General features: G+C 36.8%; 1 protein-coding gene and 1 pseudogene across 1 annotated transcript in view; one reads left to right on the top strand and one right to left on the bottom strand.

Moving 5' to 3' along the window:
* The window catches only part of LOC102482526 (ATP-binding cassette sub-family A member 3-like), a 95,299-nt gene that overhangs the window by 17,325 nt on the left and 55,470 nt on the right, over nucleotides 1-22,504 (top strand). The window contains exons 6-11 of the mRNA XM_006153297.1: nucleotides 5,842-6,101; nucleotides 14,283-14,399; nucleotides 15,018-15,135; nucleotides 17,904-18,077; nucleotides 19,087-19,265; nucleotides 21,376-21,510. Of these exons, the coding sequence (XP_006153359.1) occupies nucleotides 5,842-6,101; nucleotides 14,283-14,399; nucleotides 15,018-15,135; nucleotides 17,904-18,077; nucleotides 19,087-19,265; nucleotides 21,376-21,510 (983 nt within the window). The remainder of the gene's footprint in view (nucleotides 1-5,841; nucleotides 6,102-14,282; nucleotides 14,400-15,017; nucleotides 15,136-17,903; nucleotides 18,078-19,086; nucleotides 19,266-21,375; nucleotides 21,511-22,504) is intronic.
* Nucleotides 820-5,567, bottom strand: LOC102482109 (cytoskeleton-associated protein 2-like; annotated as a pseudogene).

The raw sequence follows: 22,504 nt of genomic DNA, 5'->3' as shown, positions 1-22,504 counted from the left end.
AAAAAGAATTAACCCTTTAGGGACCAGCAATTGGTGCGATGGCTATGTTGTTGGACTCCCAAGTAGTCGACTGTGGTTTGAGTCCTGGACCCGGCGGCTTAAACTCACGCTGGGCACGTGTGTGTGTGTGCCCAAGATCCCAAGAGGAGAATGAAGGAAAGGGGATTGTGGTGTGGCCATCCCCCCTGGCGAGTGATTTCTCGCTGTCTGTCTGTCTCTCTCTCTATCTCTCTGTCTTTCTGGTGAGCACACGCACCCTATAGCAAAAACCTCTCCAAAAAAAGAAAAAGAAAAAGAATTCCCTTTATCTACAGGAATACTATGATGAAGTCGAAGATCCACATAACTAGTGTAAACTCCTCTGTAAAATTAGGGAACTAGATCAGGCCATCTACCCTGTCCCATCCAACCTGGCAAACTGGTTTCAAAGCTCAGATCTTCCACAGTGTAAAGATTTGCCCTCTCTGCAATGGCAGATGGAGAAAGGAAGGTCCTTCATATTGTAGGCCCAGCTTTCTGATGCAAAACAAAACAAACAAAACAAAAAAACAAAAAATAAAACACAACTATGTTAGTATTAAAGCAGATTAATAAACTGTAAATATTTTTTTAGCATGTTCACAGGCTACATATTGAATGCTTTCCAGGAGGATATAAAATTTGAGAGAAAGACCAGTGAATTACTTCCTAAGCCCTGAGACCACAATCTACATCCATGAAACTGTTCCATGATGTATTTTCTTGAGGTTATCTGCAGTAGAGAATTTCTCTCACAAGGCTCTAAAAGACTTTTTTTTTTTTTTAAGAAGCATCAAGAAATTATGATTCAAGAATTTGAAACTCTAATGTTACAGACAAAGCCTCATTTTTATGAAATAAGAAATACTCTGTTTCTTCTACTTTATCAAGGGATGTCACTATTAAATAGTGTTTCTGCAGCATTTCTGGCTAGTGGGACACTGCTCACTCGATCCTTGCTGAACTCCACACAGGAGTGATGAGCTTCATGTCTTGCACTCAGGCATTCCACTTAAGCTTGGGATTGAGGCCTTCTGTGATTTGACACCAGGATGATTCTGCAGTTCTGCCTTGGTTATCTGGGGTACTGCTACAACCTTTTGCTTCTCTTTCGGAGAAAGATAGTCTTTTCACTTGATAGCTCTTCTACTGATGACATACTAGTTACAGCAACTAAATGGTCAGAGGTAATTTCTTCCTCGTTTCTGTTTGAATCTGGCAAAATATTAAGAACAACTTCTTACAACTCTTGTATTGATGTTGCTCCATTTTTAATGGCTTCTTCATATAGTTTAATAACATCAAAACTGCCTTTACATACCAACAGCTTGGCTTTGTGGATCCAGAATTAGCAAATTTTCAGCCTCAGGAAATCTGGACAATATGGTAAATATTTCATTAGAAGGTATATCCTCTTCAATGAATTGCAGACCATTTGCTCAGAGTGTCTGCACTGTTCAAGTTGGACAATTCAAGTTGGAATTTATTTTCCACGTATTTTTCGATGCTCTTCCAGAATGAAGTATTCATTTCCTGTTTCTATTTTTGAGTTCCGTAGGAGGCTGATTATAGATGTTTCCCCTTAGATTTCTGCCATTCTTCTAGTTTCCTTCAATCTACTGCGGTAGGCTTCTTTTTTTATTTATTTTTTTATCTGGATTAGTTTGGATCTCATTTAGGACTTTGTTTCTCTTTAGTTGCATGTTTGGGGAGCTGCCTTATTCAGAAAATAATTCTAAGGAAGTCTTTTTCAACTTGGAGTCCAAAGTCTGTGCTTTTTGTTGAAAGTTGTTGTACTTACTACCATTGGTTTCATCTGCTCTTATGCTTGGGGTGCTTGGAATGACTGAATTAAATCTGCCAACTGTCAGATGAGACTAGGGCTTATGGCTTTTGATCTTTGAAGTACATACAACATTGGAGGTCTAAAATAGCTTGAGTGGACTTCACATTCTGCTTTCTGTTTGGAGGTTTATTATCATATCCACCCTGAAGCAAATTGGGGTATACCTTGGGTTTAGAATGTTTTAACTTTCTGCTCATTAACAAGGAATGACTGCAACTTAGTCTTTAGGTCCTTCGTATTTACTCCTACTAATATTTATGTCTTTGACCACTAGTTTCTTTGATGCTTAAGTCAGATTAAAGGTCTGAATAAGGGGAGAAGGAATTGTCCTTGGGGTTTTTTTTTCTGCTGGTTGTAAGACCTGCTCCTTGAAACAGCTGCTGTGACTTTATTAGAAGAGTCCCGATTTGTATTTCTCCAGTAAGTTGCTTATTAACTCTGTCTTTAAGAACAGCACCATTCACTGTACTTTTGCCCATGGCTTTTTTAGGAGCCAAACTACTCTTGATTGTATTATAAGAATTAGACTTTAGCTCAATTATGGTACATAATTCAGAACGTGGCTTCCTCTAAGGTTCTGATAAGTTCTGGGGGCAAGTTCTCTTTGTTCATCTCTCTTAGAAAGCTATCTGAATATTGGTTTTCAACATGGCTACTGTCCACAGAGTCTATACATTTAGTATTTCCTTGATCTGTTACTTGCCGCTTAATAGTTTTCAATTCCTGTATATTGAGGGACCCCACAGGTTTTCCTGACAGTTCTCCTGCAGTGGACGATCCAGTTTCGTGCAGCTGCTGAGTCGTCCTGGAAGGCTTACCATTTGGGTTAAAAGAAACACATCCTGAAGTCAGTCCGTTGCCCACAAGTTTTGGTGGTTCCAATTTGGCTTCAGGAACCCTGTGACACTGACTTTTCTGTGTTGTAGTTTAATACTGATGGGCCCTGTGGTTTTGACAGGCAAAACAACATGGTTGGTAAAATCTTTTTGGGTCTTGTATTAGATTTAGGAGGTGCTGGAATTCAGGCAATTATTCTTGGCCTTTAGATAAGGCTTGGTGTTTTGATTCTTCGGTTTTCCCTTGGTTACAAGGTACCTCCTGGAGCTTTTTCTGCCACTACACAGCAGACCCAGGCTGCACTATGACTTCTCAACATGACAGTTTTTATTCAAAGGTGATAGCTATTTATTTTTAACTTACTGTGTTGATGACTTTTTAAATTTCAGTGTCCAAAATCTCATAAAATCTGTATATTTGAACAGTGTTTTTTATCATCTTCTATCCTTTTCTGATCACTACCATTGTATATCTGTATGTTTTCATGTCAATTTATTTGTGAAATTTTGCCTTTAATGATTCAATATACACCTTCCCATGTATGATACAGCCTAATTAATTACAACTGTATGTTATTCTGTTGGGTTGATGAATCATTTTTAATAAAATTATAAAAATTTAAAATTTACTACACAGACTACTATTGAAAAGTCTTTAAGAGTTTTGCTTTTGCCAACAGTTTTGCAGATTCACGTTGAAGAAATTTACTCAGTAAAAGAAATGGGTTATGACCAATTTATCATAATTCTTAAAAATTTGAAATAATCTATATCTTAAATATATTAATGAATAATTGAAGGCTAAAATAGAATTTGACAGGACTTTGTGTAGACATTAAAAATTATCATGAGAGGCCAGCAGTGAGCGTAATGGCTATGTCGCTGAACTCCCATGTAGTCGACCATGGTTCAAGTCCTAGATCCGGTGGCTTAAACTTACGTCAGGCACGTGTGTGTGCGTGCCCAAGATCCCGAGAGGAGAATGGAGGAGAAGGGATTGCAGCATGGCCATCCCCCCGGGGGGGTGATTTCTCACTTTCTGTCTCTCTCTGTCTGGCAAGCGCATGTGCCCTATAGCAAAAACCTCTCCCCCCAAAAAAATTATCATGAAATTTGAAAAAGCAAAGTTTTGAACTGTATTATGAAATTATAACTATGTAAACTACTTATTTATCAGCACAAAACTGGGATAGATACCCAAATACGAAAACGGTTGATGTGTTAGGATGGGAGGATTTTGTTGTATGTCACTGTTTTAAGAATTTTTTGAACATTATTTTTCCAGTCATAAAACTTTAAAACCTTATCATATTCTCTTCAAAAGAATATTTCAAATGAATTTTTTGAGAGGTTTTTGTGTTTAACACACAAAAGAGGAAAATGGAATTATTTTATATGGAAATTCTCGTGTATATATAAAATTACCTGCTATTAATTCAGATAAGAATACAGATTATTATAGATTGTGATAAGAATATATCATTTAATCTCTAAAATAACTGAAAAATAGAAGCAAAGATCTGAAAAGTAAAAGACAAGCTAGAATTTTTTTTTAAAGTTACTTACTCTGGAAGTGGTTAAGAAGTGAAGGACCAGCTCTGTGGCCTAGTGAGTTAAAGGAGTCAGATCCCACTTGGCCAACTTGGAGGTCTGAATCCCAGCCCAGGCAGCTTGAAAAACATGCCAGGCATATATGTGTGCCTGCCCAAATCCTCACAGGATTGACAAATGGGGGAGAAGGGATTGGATTGCAGCATGACCATCCTCCCAGGGAGAGTGTACTTTCTCGTTCTCTCTTGCTCACTCTCTCTTGATGAGAGCATGTGTCCTACAGCAAGTTTAAAAAAAAAATTTTTTTTAAAGAAGTAAAAAATGCAAGAATCAGAGGGGAGGAGCCAGCAGATGACGCCCTGATTACATAACTGGACTCCCACACGGCTGACTGCCATTCAAGTCCCAGACCCAGTGGCTTGAAAATCACACCATATGTGTGTGTGCCCAAGACCCTGGGGGGAGAATGGAGAAAAAGGGATTATAGCATGGCCATTCCCCCTGGGAATGACTTTTCACTTCTCCCTGTGTCTATCTCTCTTTCTCTCTCTCCAGTGAGCACATATGCCCTAAGGCAAAAATCTAAAAAAAAAAAAACAATCAGGAGAAATTATTTACAATGTGTGTCTCTGACATAGGATTCACATCCATAATACATAAAGCACTTATATAAATTAATAGAAAAGTTAGTTTGTAGATGTCATGGCAATGCTAAATTTCCATTAAAATTTGTAAGTGCTTTTTCTTAATTACTAACTTAAATGTATGTACCAGCAAGAAACTGTTTGCATACTGTCACAGGTCAGAGGGCTACACTTTGAGGAGCACTGCCTTATCAACATTAGCTCATATAACTCACTCAATTGTATCACTTGCATGAGCTGCGTTTCTTCTTCCAAATGTCCAGGACAGAGAATGACCCTTAACCTACATGATCATTAATAAGTTCCCATTTATTTCCATTATGAAATTGTGGTAAGCAGCTCTATACATTTTTTTAAATTAATTATTATTTTTAATTTTGCCATAGGGCACATGTGCTCACCAGGGACAGAGAAAGTGAGAAAGCAAGCCACTAGCCACTAGCAAAAACCGTGGTCAGCCATGTGAGAGTCCAGTGCCTTAACCACTATGCCATTTGCTGGATCTGCAACTCTCTAATTTGATGTAACATTTCATTTCTGGGAAGCTGGGAATTGGGAGCCTTTTACAAAGAATTTCTTGTGTATTTGCGTGATGAAACCTCAACAGTTGCTCTGAAATCAAGACTTTGGGAAGAACCTCGTTACAAAAGTGTCGTCGTTTGCCTTTGACATATTTTAATGAACTTTTTCTTTGTATAGTTCAGCTACTTTTTGGTCTGTTGTACTGAGCAATCTTTTTATTTTAAAAGAGTTATTTTATTTATTATTATTTTTAAATCTGCTATAGGGCGCATTGTGCTCACCAGAGAGAATAAGAGAGAGAAAGTGAGAAAGCAAGCTGCTAGGTCTAGGACTCAAACTGCTGTCGGCCCTGAGGGGATCCAGCACCTTAACCACCATACCAACTGCTGGCCCCGTACTTAGCAGTCTTTATTTTCTCATTTAGGGTACATCAGTGAAGGGTTCGTGGCTGTGCAACATGCCGTGGACAAGGCCATCATGCGGTATCACAACAGCACTGCGGCACAAGCGCTGCTTAAAGATGTCCACATTTTTATTCAGAGATTTCCACATGCATCATATTATCATGATTACTTCTTTCTGTTTTCTGGTATTTTCATCCCTCTACTAATTCTATGTATCTTCTCTCTGAATCATCTTACCCTTGTCCAATCCATCGTGTGGGAAAAGGAAAAGAAATTGAAGGTAACTCGACGTGTGTGTGTGTGTGTGTGTGTGTGTGTGTGTGTGTAGTAGATAGAACTTATATGAAAAATTTGGGAAAAATTGGGGACCTATGGGGCAAATCTATGTGAAGACTTGGACCATGTCTACGCAGTCAATACTGTTGGGTGGTTATATTTCAGTAGCAGCCACGAAGGGAATATTTATGTCCATTGGCAACTTTCTATATTTTTATTTTTATTGAATTCTTGGTACGGTTTTTAGTTTTAGTTCTGTAAGACCACTTCAAAGAATGTTATATATAGAATTTAAATGCTAAATTCCCTAAATTATCTTCGGAATAAAGAAATAATCAGCTTGAAATTATAGCTAGATGAATTTAGATACAGTAATTCCACAGTTCTAGGATTCTGTGATATTTTTTAACCGATTTCTGATCTTTGAATTTCTTTTTTTCTAAACGACCTTCAGAGTCCCCTTCAGTATTGATCCGAAGTGTGTTGTATTAAGTCAAGGGCTTTGAAGGCTAATATGCAGCCATCACCCATTTAACAAATGATTCATTCAATGACTATTTCTTATAGATTGATTAGGTACCTACTTTCTTTAGAGGCTTTGATGATAGGTTTTAATACTGGGTCTATTCCTTATTTGCTCAATAGCATTTTTTTGCTTATTTCCTCAGATGTAAATTGAGATTAATAATACCCAACTTGGAGGGTTGTCATGATACTGTATGAAAAATTATGACTCCCAAGCACCAAATCTTACTGTCGTAGTGAAGAAATACATGGAGAGTGTTTAGTACAGTGTCTGGTACATACTAATTGTGAGACGTAGCTTTGAATGTCATAGTACTCAGTAATTGTGAGAAGTAACTTTGAATGTCACTGGTCTGTCCATGTCATTTCTCTGCTTTGCATAATTGTGAGCCGTGGCATGTTCTCCTGTTAGTTTCTTAACGTTAACACCACTTTCCAGGTCAGGCTCACATCATTTCTCACCGTCTAACTCTTTTCACTCAGGGGCTCTTTCTGTTCATCTCCCTACCCACTATCCCACCCCCTAATCTTCCCTGTAATTGTCTGTAACATAGATGGCTATAAATAAATGTTAATAATTTGCTGACTGATAAAAGATACCATTTTCTGACTCATTGAAGATATCATTTCCTAATGCCTTTCTTTCATACTGGGGCCTTTGAAAATCAAAAGTTCTTAATCATTTTTATAACTTTTACTATCATTTCTCATTTACATACGACAGCTGTACATCTTTGTGGGACTCGGTGTATTTTTTTTTTTTTAAAAAAAACATGTATCCAAAGTGTAACCATCAAATCAGGGCAATAAATATTCTCCCTTCTCCGACATTCATCATGACTTTGTTGATCACAATCAAAACCTGTTTTTCTGGTTATCTTAAAACATTATATTGAGTTGTCACTCGTGTTCTTTACTGTGCTATCGTATTCTACAAACAATCCCACTTATTTTCATAAACTCTAATATCTTCTAACTGAGTCCCCCCATCTCTCAACCCTCTTCCCTTTCCATTTTCTGGCATCCATTATTACACTCTCCATGTATACAGTATAATCTATTTGCTTTCACTGATGAGTGAGGACATACAGAATTTGTCTTCTAGAACATGACTTGTTTTTACTTAGTATTGTTTGTTCCAGAGTCATCAAGGTTGCCTCAAATGGCAAGAATTTATTCTTTTTTTTTTTTGGCTGAATAGTATTTCATTGTGTACATACACCACATTTTCTTTATCGATTCATCAGTTGTTGGTCACTTAGGTTATCCGTATCTCAGCTACTGTGAATAGCACTGTTCTTTTATTCCTGTTGTTCTCTTTACCTAAAAAGTCTTCCTTTTCCCCATACTACTATGTCTCCATCTGTGACTCAAAAATTTCTTGAAGTTTTCCTCTGTGAGATTTTACATACATATTTTAGCTGCTGCTATATATAGCTCATAACAAATATATTTGCTCATGATGCTAATAGTGCACTAGCCACACAGTATTAGTATTGTTTGTACAATGCTTCCACTGGATTTTAAACCCTTGGAAGCCCAACATATTAATATATAGATCTCTAATGCCTAGAAATATCCCTTTAAAATACTAAACAAATGTTGGCTAAATTAAATTACTACACCGTCAATTTGCAGCTCAAAATGGCATTTTTATTTTATATTCATTCACTAAGCATCATCATAGCATATAAAATGAAATTTCCCATCTTGAATACACTGTATAATGGCTTAATCATACATGTTATCATCTACAAATAATTTTCCAGTTCTTGTTTCTATTCACTATGATTTACACATTGACATAGAAATGTTTTTGTTTTCAAATAACATGCCAACAGTCTTTTATTCATTAATTCATTCATCCATCTATTAAACAATGATTCATGTTATGCTTCAGACATGTATTATTTTAAAAGTTGTACAGCAATAGCTTCAAAAATCTTAATATAATAATTTTTATTTAAATAAATTTCTAGAGTTGTATTGTCATTCAAATGACAAGGCTAGTACCTAAGAAAGCTAACAACTCTGCTACTTTTATATTTGCATTTTAATTTAAACTACACAGATTTCCTTAACATATCAGAAATTAAATGTTTAATACATTTCAAGTCCAAAAAAATTAAAAGCTTATTACAGAACTGAAATTGCAAACAAAAATCTATTTTTAATGCATTTATTTATTTTAAATTGACAGATAAAATTGTATTTTGCATATACAACACATTTTGAAGTATATATACATTGTGGAATGAATAAATCAAACTAATTAAAATAGGCATTATGTCACATTACTATTATTTTTAGTAAGAACATTTAACCTCCATTGTCTTACCATTTTTCAGAATAAATATATCATCACTAACTTGCCATCATGAATACAATAGATTTCTTGAACTTATTCCACTTATCTATTATTTTGCATTTTTTGAGCAACATTTCCTCAATCCCTACTTCCTAACCACTCCAGCTCTTAGTAATCACTATTCTACTCTCTACTTTAAGAAGATTAACTTTTTTAGATTCCACAGAGGAGTGAGACAATGTGATATTTGTCTTTCTTTGTTTAGCTTATTTAACTTATAATGTCCTCCAGGTGCATCCATGCTGTCACAAATTGCAGGATTTTTTTTTTTTTGGCTGAATAGTATTTCATTGTGTACATACACCACATTTTCTTTATCGATTCATCAGTTGTTGGTCACTTAGGTTATCCGTATCTCAGCTACTGTGAATAGCACTGAAATAAACATGGAAGTGCAGATATCTCTTCAACATATTAGTTTTCTTTTAAGTATATACCCAGCAATAGGATTACTGATTCATGGATAGTTCTATTTTTTTATTCTACTTTATTATAAAATTCTTGAGGAATTTCTATATTGTTTTCCATAATAGCTATACTAAGTGGGTCATGGAGAAAGTCACGATGCGTTTTTTGCATAGGAAAACATGTCATGACTTTCCTGACAACCTAATAATTCACATTCCCACCAACAGCACACAGAGTTCCCCTTTCTCCACAGCCTCAACAGCACTTGCTAGTCTTTGTTTTCTTGGTTTATAATAGCCAATCTAATTGGAGTAATGTCATATCTCATTGTGATTTTGATTTGCATTTCCTGGCGATTACTGATGCTGAGCATATTTTCCATATACCTATTAGCCATTTGCATGAATTCTCTTGAAAATTGTGTGCAGATTAATTGCCTGTTTTTAAATGGAATGATTTTGGTTTTGGCTGGTTAACTGTTTGAGTTCCTTGTATAATCCTTTGTCAGAAGCATAACTTGAAAATATTATCTCATTCTAGAAGTTGTCTCCTCACTCTATTGATATTTCCCTCACTGTTCAGAAGCTCTTTAGTTTGATATAATCCCTTGTGTAATCTAGTTCTCTTTTCCCACTGGAGAATCCATGAGCAGGGAGAATCTGATTTGTGTGTTATTGTGTTGACTTAGGGCAGGAGAGAGAGATGATAGGGTGAGACTATTCCCCTTTCCCTTCTAATATACCTTTACTTGGTTCTGAGGTCAACACAGGTGTCTCAGGCTTATTCTCAAGTTGGGAGATATTTTAAAAATTGCATGTGCTCACTAGGAAGAGGGAGGGAGGGAGGGAGGGAGGGAAAGAAAGAGGGAGAGAAAGAGAGAAAGCACCCTTCCCCCAGGGGGATGACCAAGCCACAATCCCTTCTCCATTCTCCACTTGGGATTTCAGGCACACACACACACACACACACACACACACACACACACACACATGTCCCTATCATGTCTTTCAAACCTTCAGGACCAGGACTTCACAATCCCTCAGTTGGCTATGTGGGATCCATCTGCCTCAACTACCATACTACTAGCTAGGCCAGGTTTTGGAACTTTTCTAGATATGTCCTCCTCTGAATAAATTGCAAGTTGAACTTTCTATGGAAAATAGTAGTTGCTATAAATGCAGTTGTGGTTTTGGACTGAATTTTAAATCATTATAACTAGGCTCAAACATATCTTTATTAATCAAAATAGGAACCCTTATGATCAACACATTTTTGCCAATGCGAAATAGGCTTCTTTATTCCTGTAGCTTAGGATATATACTGTTAATTAATATAATTTCCCCCTTATACTTCATTTCTACTTTTTTTAATAAGTTGAGCTTATCCTTAAAGATATCAATCTGTTTCTCACTTCTATCCTGATAGTACCAGCATGCAAGTACTCTAGTTTTTAAATAAAATTTGAAATTAAGTAAAGTCTTCTCACTTTCTTGTTCTTCTTCAAGAGTTTTTTGACTATTCCTATACCTTTATATTTCTATTTCCAATTTAGAATCAACTTGTTGATTAAAAAAAAGAAAAAGAAACCTGGGATTTTTGAGATTGCAAATTGCAAATTAGAATTGAAATTCTATAATATTGACTCTTCCAATCCATGAATATGGTATATTACCTTATTTATGCCTTCAAAATTACTTGTAATTATGTTTTATAAGCTTTTTATGTAAAAGTATGTACATTATTCATATGTTGATGAGGTCATGGACAAAAGGAAAGGTTTCTTTTTTTTTTTTTTTTTCCTTGGAGAGATTTTCACTGTAGGGCGCGTGCGCTCACCAGACAGACAGAGAGAGACATAGAGACAGAAAGCAAGAAATCACCCCCCAGGGGGGATGGTCACGCCGCAATCCCTTCTCCATTCTCCTCTCGGGATCTTGGGCACGCACGCACACGCACCCGGCGGGAGTTTTAAGCCACCGGATCCGGGACACGAACCGCGGTTGACTACGTGGGGAGTCCAGCGACATAGCCATTACGCTAACTGCTGGTTCCCAAGGAAAGTTTTGTACACTGTTGGTGGGAACATAAATTGGCATAGCCATATGGAAAACACTATAAAAGTTTTTCAAAAAATATCTAGCAACCCCACTTCTGGCTTTGTATACAAGTGAAGTGAGTTCAGTTTCTTAAGGAGATGATATTCCTTTTCTTCAGTTACTTGTTCTTTGGGTGCCATATCCAAGAATCCATTTGCCAAATCCAAGGTCATGAAGGTTTACCTTTATGTTTTCTCCTAAGAGTTTTATATTTTTAGCTCTTATATTTTAGGAGTCTTATCCATTTAAGTTTTAAAGTAATGTCAAGTAGAGTCCAATTTTATTCTTTTTCATGATATTTTTGTTGGCCTGGCACCATTTTTTGTACCCCCACCCATTGAATTATTTTAGCATCAATGTAAAAATTCACTTGGCCCTAGATATGTGACTTGTGTGTGTGTGAACTCTCAATTCTATCCCATTAATCTTCTTAGGATTTCTTTGCTTTTATTTTATTTTGAAAACCAAATAATCGTTATGTATTGGTCTATTTCTGAACTAGCTTATTTTGTACCATTTATCTATTGATGTATTTGTCTTTCCTTGCGCCAGAACCACACAGTCTTGGTTATTGGTAGCTTTGCAGTAGTTTTGAAATTGGGTAAAATAAATCCTCCAGCTTTTTTTTTCTTCAAGATTGTTCGGCTATTGTAGATCCCTTGAATTTCTGTGTGAATTTTAAGATATGTTTTTATTCCATGTAAAATAGCCAGCAGATGGCACAAAGGTTAAGGTGGCTGCATGTCACATGGCCAACAGTAGGATTGGAGTTCCAGTCCCAGGGGCTAATAAGACATGCTGGGCCCAGGTGAATGCAAGCTCAAAGTCCCAAGTGGAGAATGGAGAAGGGATGGTGGCTTGGCCATGCCCACCTTGGGTTTTCTTTCTTACTTCCCCTCTCTATCTGTCTCTGTCTGGCAAGTATGTGCACCATTTATTTATTTATTTTTGAGAGGTTGTTGCTATAGGGTGTGTGTGCTTGCCAGAAAGACAGAGACAGAAAGCAAGAAATAACCCCCCAGGGGGATGGCCACACTGCAATCCCGTCTCCTCTCAGAATCTTGGGCACATACGCACACACACTTGACGTGAGTTTAAGTCACTGGGTCCAGGACTCAAACCATGGTCAACTACATGTCCAGCGATATGGCCATTACGCCAACTGCTGGTCCCAAGTATATGCACTCTTTAGCAAGTTACTAAAAAAAAAAACAAAAGGTGAGAGAGATTTTGAATGGTATTGTGTTCAAATAATTGAATGAACAGATGGGCTATATTTTCATTTATTATACATTCTTTTATTTCTTCCAACATTGTTTTATAATAGTTTCTATATATAAGTCTTGTACTTCTTTTGTTAAATAAATTTTGCCATTTTAATTCTTTATTAAAACTTGTTAAGTAGCTTTTGCTCTAGCATTGATTCCTAGAAAAGTTATAGGGGTGCTTTTTCTCTCTATTTTTGTCCCCTGTGAGTAATAAATTGGGCCTATATACATATCTTAAACTTTGGAAAATAACCAGATGTCCACAGAGCCTCAAATTTATTCATTCATTCATTCGTTGAACAATCGTTTACTAAAGCATCTTGTTTATCCAGGCAGATACAGATACATGCCCTTGAAGAAACTAAATTTACAAAATTTAATAATGACATTGATAAAATTTAATAAACATATTTAAAGTAACCTCTGAAAAGTCCTAACACTCATTTGAATTATTTTTTCTGAGGCTTTTGCCATAGGGCGTGTGTCTTCACCAGAGAGAGACAGACAGTGAGAGGGAAAGTGAGAAATCATCCCCCAGAGGGAATGGCCATGCTGCAGTCCATTCTCCTCCTGGGATTTCAGGCATGCATGTACACGTGCTTGGAATAATTTTCAAGCCACCAGATCCAGGACTCAGACTATGGTCAGCCATGTGGAAGTTCAGTGCCTTAACCACTATGCCACCTGCTGGCCCTTGAATCATGTTTTTTAAAAATAATTGTGCTATTATAGGGGTGCACACTCACCAAAGAGAAAGAGAGGAATAAATCACCCCCTAGGGGGGATGACCATCCCACAATCCCTTCTCCTCCATTTTCTTTTTGGGATTTTGGGCACACATACATACATGCTGACATGTGTTGAGGCTGCTGGGTCTGGGACATGAACTGCTCAGTCAGCCATGTAGGATACAGTAGCCTTAACCTCCATGCCACCTGCTGGTCCTGAATCTTCCCATTGATCTTGTTTGTACCTGACATTATTAGCTTAATCCTTGTGCTGCTCTTTTGTTAAAGCTTTGAATACTGTATATTTTTATAAACAACTCCTTCTGAAGAAAATGTGTAGTTCATAAGGATTATTGCTGAAACTGAACATTTTTTCCTTATTTTTATCCTAGCTTTAGTGTTTGCTTTTAATCTTCATAATTGAATTAAACTACCTTTACATTTTTAATACCTCCTGAAAGAGGATATAATAAAAAGAAAGGGGATGTTAATGTAACTAGTTTAAATATTTTTATGTCTTAATAATATAGGGTTAAATTACTGATAAAACTGTCTCTACACTTATAAGAATCACAATTTTGTCACTTGGTAACTGAGCAAGTTTAATCAAGATACTTGACATTCTGAGCCATGATTATTTTCTCCTCTATAATTAGATACTAATATTTATTATTTAACTTTCACTATAGACATTAAATTAGATAATATTTCTGAATGTTTCTTAAAAATTTTAAGACACTGTATGTTTTTACTATTTTACATGATGCTTGATTTGTGTTACCTCTCCCGCAGGAATACCAGCTCATGATAGGACTCAGTAATTGGATGCTCTGGGCTGCCTATTTCTTCACTTTCCTCTGTTTGTATTCTGTTACCATCATTGTTTTATGCATTATTTTATTTGTCAAGGCAAGTGTCCTTTTGACTGTGGCATGCACACCTAAACCTTGAGAGGGAAAACAGAAACATGGTATTGGCCTAATGCGTCCCAGATTGCTCAAGAATGAGCATGTGGCTTTTGTTGACTCTGCTGTGATAATTCAGAGACTGCTTAGTCTCTCTGCAAACTAAATTTTGAAACCAAGATGGGTGAGCCTTCTTTAAGAAATGAATTAACTCCTCATCTCATTAAACAGTGTCATCAATTTCACCAGAACTATAGAAAAAAAAAATTTTTTTGGAGAGGTTTTCGTTATAGGGTGCGTGCGCTCGCCAGACAGAGACAGAGAGACAGAAAGTGAGAAATCATCCCCGAGAGGGGATGGTCACGCCGCAATCCCTTCTCCTCCATTCTCCTCTTGGGATCTTGGGCACACACGCACACGCGCCCAGCGTGAGTTCTAAGCCACCGGGTCCGGGATGCAAACTGCGGTCACCTACGTAGGAGTCCAGCGACATAGCCATCACGCTAACTGCTGGTTTCCCCCAGAACTATAGACATATTTAAGAATGTTTCATTTCTCCTTTTCCATTTTGGTGTGATTTCACAGAGAGCATAACTAAATGGGCTTCTTGATTGTTTGCTAGATTGAACCTGCACCTGTGCTTCAATACAGTGACCCAACTCTTGTCTTCGCCTTTTTACTCTTGTACGCCATCGCCACAATATTCTTCAGTTTTATGACTAGCACGTTCTTCAGTAAAAGTGAGTCTAAGATTCCTCTCGTGAAGAATTCTCAGGGGCTAAGCAAATAATGTATTTGGTAGTGCCTTTTGAACTTTAGTCAACACCTCAGCTATAAGCTCTGTTTACATTCTAACTGAAAGCAGTAGTAAGCACGTGGAATGATTTGAAAGGGAATGAAGAAAGCAATGAAAAATAACATAGCACAGTATACATGTGGAAAGAAGAAAAAAACAAAATAGAGTTATATGCTGATGTTCTTTTTACTCCTTACCTGCTACCTCATGTATATTTTCCACCAAGTAGAGGGAGTTTTTTTATCCCTACTTTACTGAGAGTTTTTATGCATAGATATTGGTTTGTCAGAAAACTTATGACATATTTTTCTATGCAAAAATGTGTCATGACTTGTCCAACAACCCAATAGATAGGTATAGATATGGATATGAATTACTGTCAGATTTCATCAAATGCTTTTTCTGCATCTATTGATATGATCATGTGACTTTGTTTTTTAAGCTGTTGTGGTTGGTTACATTCATTGATTTTCAAATGTTGAATCAACCTTGTGAATCTTTTCTTTTTTTTTTTTTTTTTGGAGAGATTTTTGCCATAGGGCGCGTGCGCTCGCCAGACAGACAGAGAGAGACAGAGAGAAAGAAAGCGAGAAATCATCCCCCCAGGGGGGAATGGCCATGCCATAATCCCTTCTCCTCCATTCTCCTCTCAGGATCTTGGGCACGCATGCACATGCGCCCGGCGTGAGTTTAAGCCACCAGGTCCGGGACTCGAACCGCAGTCAACTACGTGGGAGTCCAGCGACATAGCCATTACGCTAACTGCTGGTCCCAACCTTGTGAATCTTGAATAAATCCTACTTAGTTGCAGTGTAAAATGATTTTAATACATTGCTATATTTTATTTGCTATCTTTTTTTTGAGTGTTTCACATCTATGTTTGTGAGAGATATTGATCTCTAGTGTTTATTTTTTCTTAAAAAGTTTTTGTCCGTTTTTTGTGTTAGGGTAATGCTGATCTCAGAATGAGTTAGGACATATACTCTTTGCTTCTATCTTTTGAAAGAGATTGTAGAAAATGTACTTAATGTTGTTCTTTAAATTTTTGGTTTAATTCACCAATGAACCCATCTTAGACTGGTACTCCTTGTTTTTTTTGTTTTTGTTTTTCTTTTTTTGGAGACTTTTTTTTTTTTGCTCTAGGGCGTGTGCGCTCATTAGAAAGACAGAGAGAGACAGAGAGAAAATGAGAAATCACCCCCCCCAGGGGGGATGGCCACGTCGCAATCCCTTCTCCTCCATTCTCCTCTTGGAATCTTGGGCACGCACGCACACACACCCAGTATGAATTTAAGCCACTGGGTCCGGGACACGAACCGCGGTTGACTACGTGGGAGTCCAGCGACATAGCCATTATGCTAACTGCTGGTCCCAATACTTCCTGTTTTTAAAGGTTATTAATTATTGATTCAATTATGTGTGTGTGTGTGTGTATATATATATACACACACACACACACACGCCTCAGATTGTCTGTTTCTTATACAAATTTTGGTAAGTTGTATCTTTCATGGAATTGGTTCATTTGTTTCTATAAACACATTTTTTTATTATGGTTCATAGGTCCTGTTGTGGGCACAGAGTTGTTCATAGTATTTATTATCCTTTTAGTGTTTATAAGATCTGAGTGATACTTCCTTTCATTTCTGATATTAATGATTATGATTCTCTTTTTTCTTAGCAGAGCTAGATATTTATTGATTTTTATTGGTCTTTTCAAAGAGCTAGCATTTGGTTTCATTGATTTTTTTTTTCCCTACTCCCTCCATTTCTCTGTTTCTCTCATGAGCAAACATGCTCTCTGGCATATAAACAAAACAAAACAAAAATAATTACATTTTTGGGACCCCTAATACTCTAAACTACATAAGATTCTTTGCCACCATCTTTGTCTTTCTCTGTTTAGTCAGACATTCTTAATTTTCCCTGGTATCACAACATAGACTGAATTTTATAATGTCTGGAATCTAGGTATCTTCTGATTATGCCAACTAATTATAAATTTTCATTTATAATTTATGTTGAGTGTTGTCATGTAAGTAAAAATGTAGATTTCCTTTAAATGCTGCATTATTTATAATCACATATAAATGATTTCAGAAAAGTTAGTTTCTCAACTATTTAAGCATTTTATTCATTAAAAAATACCGGGTTGTCGGAAAAGTCATGATACATATTAAAAAAAAAAATCATGATTTTTCTGACAACCCAATATTGAGATACAACAGCTGTAGTGCAGCAGTAATGAAAATACCCTGAAAACCTAGAAGTCATATCCTAATCATGGGTTAGAATCCTTGGGTCAGCCTGAAAATGGACCTGGTAAAACATACAGGTGCCCCGGATCTTGAGGATTTGAAGGGCTGGGGAGAGGAAGAGGAAAGGGAATCACATTGTGAGGAGAACTTGTTGAGGGGTTCTTTCCCTCTCTCTCGCTCTCATGCATCCACACCTGCTCTCTAAAAAAAAAAAAAAAAAAGGAAGAAAAAAGAAAAGAACAAAACCTAAAAAGTGAAAAAAACAAATACTTTTGAGCACTTATTATGTTCCAGGTATTGTATTACATTCTTGAGGAAGCCACGGCAAACCAGACAGACAAGTGTTTCTCATAGAATTAGTTTTAGTTTTAGTTCACTCTTATAATGAAGATATTAACGTTTTAGGTTTTTGAAGATTGCTTGAACTGACCTTCTAATTCCTTTCTATTTCCAGCCAATTTTGCTGTTGCCTGGGGAGGTTTGTTGTTTTTTGTCATCTACTTTCCAGCTAGTAGCCTTTTTATGCACTATGCACAGATGACATTCATCAGGAAGCTGGTTTTCTGTCTCAGCTCAAATTATGCAATGGCACTGGGCGTGAAATTTCTAGTTGAAGCAGAGAAAGGCAGTGAGTACTTATAAACTTTGCCATGTTCAAGTAGGTATATCTTTGCTATCTTATTGAATATTCATAGTTTTCATTTTGATTGATATTGCTAAGCTGTCCTTCAAAAATTTATGCTTATTTATGCTATCATCTATAGTATGTGAGGGCTTCCACATTTTCTCCAGAAATTTCCTGCAAGTATGGTAGGGCCTACCTGATGTAGGGTGGTAAGAGAGGAGGTGACACCATCTTTTTCTGGTAACTTTTTTCTTTTTCTATCAGCCAATGTCTATGAAAAACATTCTCCTAGTGTTCTCTCGTCTAGTCAGTATCTATCCCTACTTTTATTTTCTTCAGGTGTTTTTGTTTGTTCTTTTTGTTTTTTGCCACAGGGCACATTCACTCGCTAAAGAGAGACAGAGAGAGGGAAAGTGAGAAATCACCCTCTGGAGGGATGGTCACCCAAAATCCCTTCTCTTCCATTCTCTTCTTGGTATTATGGGCATACACACATGCACACACGCACGCACACACACACGTACCACATGATTTTCAACCCACTGGGCCCGGAGCTTGAACTACAGTGGGCCATGTGCGAGTCCAGCACCTTAGTCACCATTGCCACCTGCTGGCCTCTCACCCCTACTTTTCAATGACTCTGCTTTTTCCAAAATTATGTATTTGGTGAACATTTAGCATGAGGCAAGATATAGAGAGAGAAGCTGCCATTTAAACCCATAGGCCTGATTTTTTTTTCCTTGAAACTTATTTTCTTACTTTTGAGTATATATAGGTTTTATTTCAGTAAGTGAACACTATTTGCTTGTTTAGAATATAACACTGAGGGCTTCACTTGATTACTTAGATGTTCTCTGGCACAACTGAAAAATTTTAAGGGCATAAGAAAGATGACAACTTCAATAGGAATCTGTATGTATAAAGTATCAACATTATTTTCTTCACATGCAGGTGGATAACTCTGTTTAAGTTTCAGTTGGTGTCTCATTAAATGTCTCCTATTATGCCTTAGAAATTGGAATTAAATGGAGTAACATTGTCTCATCACACAATCTGGACAACTTTTTATTTGTCTATGTTTTGGGAATGTTTGTATTTGATGCTTTCTTATATGGCCTTGTGACCTGGTATGTAGAAGCTGTCTTTCCAGGGAAGTATGGTGTGCCCAAGCCCTGGAATTTTTTCTTACAGGTGAGTGCTACTGCTTTTGTTATTAATGTAGGCCATATTCCTTATGGACCTGCTTCATAGTAATTATAAAAGCCACCATGAGTTAATTTTGAACTAAGAATCTTTATCTACAGTCAGCCATATTAATTCCCCAGCCTTTTCCTAATATACTCAGCCCTCCAATATATACAAGGGGATTTCAAAGAGTTTGTGGGAAAATGGGATTAAAGTACAAGTTTATTTTCATGCAGAAAAAGTGAAATTCATGCTTAGTTTTTTTTTTTCTTTTGTTTCCTTTTCTTTCTTTTCTTTTTAATTTGCCAGAAGGCACATGCACTTACCAAAAAGACATAGAGAGCGAGGAAAGTGAGAAAACACCCCCAGTGGAGCCTGGTTATGCTGCAAGTCCTTCTTCTTTCCCTCCCTCCTTTTCAGATTTTGGACATGCATGCACATGTGCCTGCCATGTTTTTCAAGCAGCCAGAGTCCAGGACTTAAACAGCACAGTCAGCCATGTAGGATCTAGCTGCCTTACTCACCTGATCTTAGACTAGCCCTACATAGTTTTCTCATAATATTTTTTCCCATTAACTTTTTGAAGGATCTTTATATAAACATAAAAAGTCTGTAGATCATATCCTGAAACCCAAAATTTTGTAAATTGTAAGTCATCCATCACTTTTGCAGGAAGATGTGTAATTAAGCATTGAACTCCAGTGTAGAGAAATTAACATATTATGGGTCTTTGAAGACAGACAAGGAGAGGGTTAGTTATGTCTGAGCTCTCACGCCTTGCTCTATTCAGTTGGTTACCCCACATTTCTTAGAGTCAGAACCAAATAGAGAAGATGTGTGCCTTGGCTTCTCTTCTAAATATTTTCTCATTTTTTTTTTTTAATTTGCCAAAGGGTATGTTCATTCACCAGAGAGAAACAGAGAGGTGGGGGAGTGAGAAAGCATTCCCATAGAAGGGATGGTTATGCTGCAATCCCTTCTCTTCCATCTCTTCTCCTTCTGAGATTTTGGGAAAAATCCAGGACTCAAACCATGCAGTCAGCCATGTGGGATCCACTACCTTAACCACTAGGTCATGGGTTGTCCCAATGTTTTCTCAAATCATCTTTGACTTGTGTATTGCTCACAAAAGATCTGACAGAGAGTAATATGCTTCTCACCATGACCTCATTTTCAAGTGATTTCCTTCTGTTTCTTTTGAGCAGTTATGATTTTAATAGTCTGAATTTTATATTTTTATATTTTTAAATTTATTTTATTTACATTTATTCACATGTTTTTACAGTGTACAACATTTCTTTTTTCCAGCACAAATACCATGCATGTCAATCAAGTCAAAGATATTACTATATAAATTATCATCAGCAAACAGCTCCTTATTTTCTGTCAATCAAACATATGTTTACTTTTTTCCTTCTCCCTTTCCTCCCTCCCTTCCATACTAAACTTTTTTTTCACATTTTATTAATTCACAAAAGATCTCAAACTAAAAGTATAGACAGTCTCTCTTCTCTGATTTTCAGTCATTTGGTGGTATATTCACTTTTGGCTAATTTGTTGATTTCTGCAACTGTAAGCTCACATGCTTCACTTTACTGTGAGATACTTCTATGCCAATTTCTCCTCTGCTACTGTGTTTTGCAATGTGGTATCCACAGAAAGAGATTTGAATTCAGATTTATGAAGATGAGTTTCTCACTTTCTGTAGCAGTATAGTGGGAGTTGAGATTTTCTATAACCCTAAAAGGATTCAGATGTTTCGCTGCTATGCAACTAGACCTGTCTAGACAGTCAATGTGTAGAAGCTCGCTATGCTAGGTGTGTTGGGTTGGAAGACGAGGTTTGGAGCAGAGGCTTTTTCAGTTAAAGGGACAGGGCTGGGCCTACCTCAGATGCACATGGATTCTCACTTTGCTAGGTGTTAAGTTGGAAGACCAGAATAGTCTCATTTTATACCTTGGGAGTTCATTATAGTCAACTAGCTTCAAAATTTAATCCCAAGAAATTTTCTACAATCCAAATTTTCTGCACTTCAAAAGCTAACAGGCCAAAGTACTTTTCTAATGCTTCATTTTTCACTGCCACAGTGCTGATTACCTTTTTATCTCCTCCTTAGCGCTCTTACTGGTTTGGAGGACCACCTGAGAAAGAACTGAAAACAAAGCAGTTTTATGAGACGATTGAAAACCAGTATTTTGAGGCTGAACCTACTGATTTAGTAGCAGGTATCCAGATCAAACATTTGTGTAAGGTATTGTTTCACATATCTTTTCTTTAGGGAGGGTGAAGTTTAGTTTACAGATCATTGTAAGTGTACATAACTGGAAATATAAGAAAAAGCAGATGCTAAGAAAAGGTCATAGCCTTCATGTTTATTTGCTTCAAGAAAGATCAAATGAAGTTTATACTGTATATAATAAAAAGTTACATCTTTCTCCTTTTTCCAGAATAGAAACAGATTTTCTATAAATTGTAATGTGTCTTCTATTAATTTTCTATTTTTTTAAAATTTGCCATAGGGCATGCTCACTCAATGGAGAGAGAGCAAGCACCCCCACGGGAATGGTCACATTGCAGTCCCTTCTCCTCTGTTTCTCCCGCCTTCCAAGATTTTGGACATGTTTGTACACTTGCCTGGCATGGTTTCCAAGTTCCCAGATTTGGACTCAAACCTCACAGTCAGCCATGTGGGATCCAGCTGCCTTAACCACCAGGTCATCAGCTAGCCCAGCTCTCATTTTTAAAAGTAGAGTCTAGTAGAGCTTAATGATTTAAATATGAAAACATTAATTTTTGTTCACAAATTTTTTTTGTTTGTCTATTTATAATGTTTATAAGGAGGGATATTTGGACCTCTCAATTTACCTGGGTCATCTGTAGTTCTATAGTGTTCAAACTTTTTTTTTTTTTTTCCCTCTCAAAAATCTATTTAAGCTTGATTTGAGCTCTTAGCTCTATATCTTAGAGAAATCAAAAGCACTTGCAAATTTGGCCAATTTAAAGAGTATGTTGTTCTCTCTGCCTCTAGTATGCTACATGCTGGTGTTTTGTTTTGGTTACATGAACCCAGATGCAAAATTATTAAGTCTTATCCCTGATGTCTCAGGAAATTCATTCATTTCAGACATGTTTGTGACTGTTAATAATCTGTAATATAGATTGAGACTAGATGGGCTTTGCTCAAGGAACACAGGGACTGTGACTATTTCCCCAGTTCTACTTACAATTGTCTCCCACTTACCTAT

The sequence above is a fragment of the Tupaia chinensis genome, unplaced genomic scaffold (assembly GCF_000334495.1).
Source record: "Tupaia chinensis unplaced genomic scaffold, TupChi_1.0 Scaffold000367_1, whole genome shotgun sequence".
Classification (NCBI taxonomy): Eukaryota; Metazoa; Chordata; class Mammalia; order Scandentia; family Tupaiidae; genus Tupaia; species Tupaia belangeri.
The sequence above is the reverse complement of the archived record's forward strand: the minus strand, read 5'-3'. Positions and strand labels throughout refer to the sequence as shown.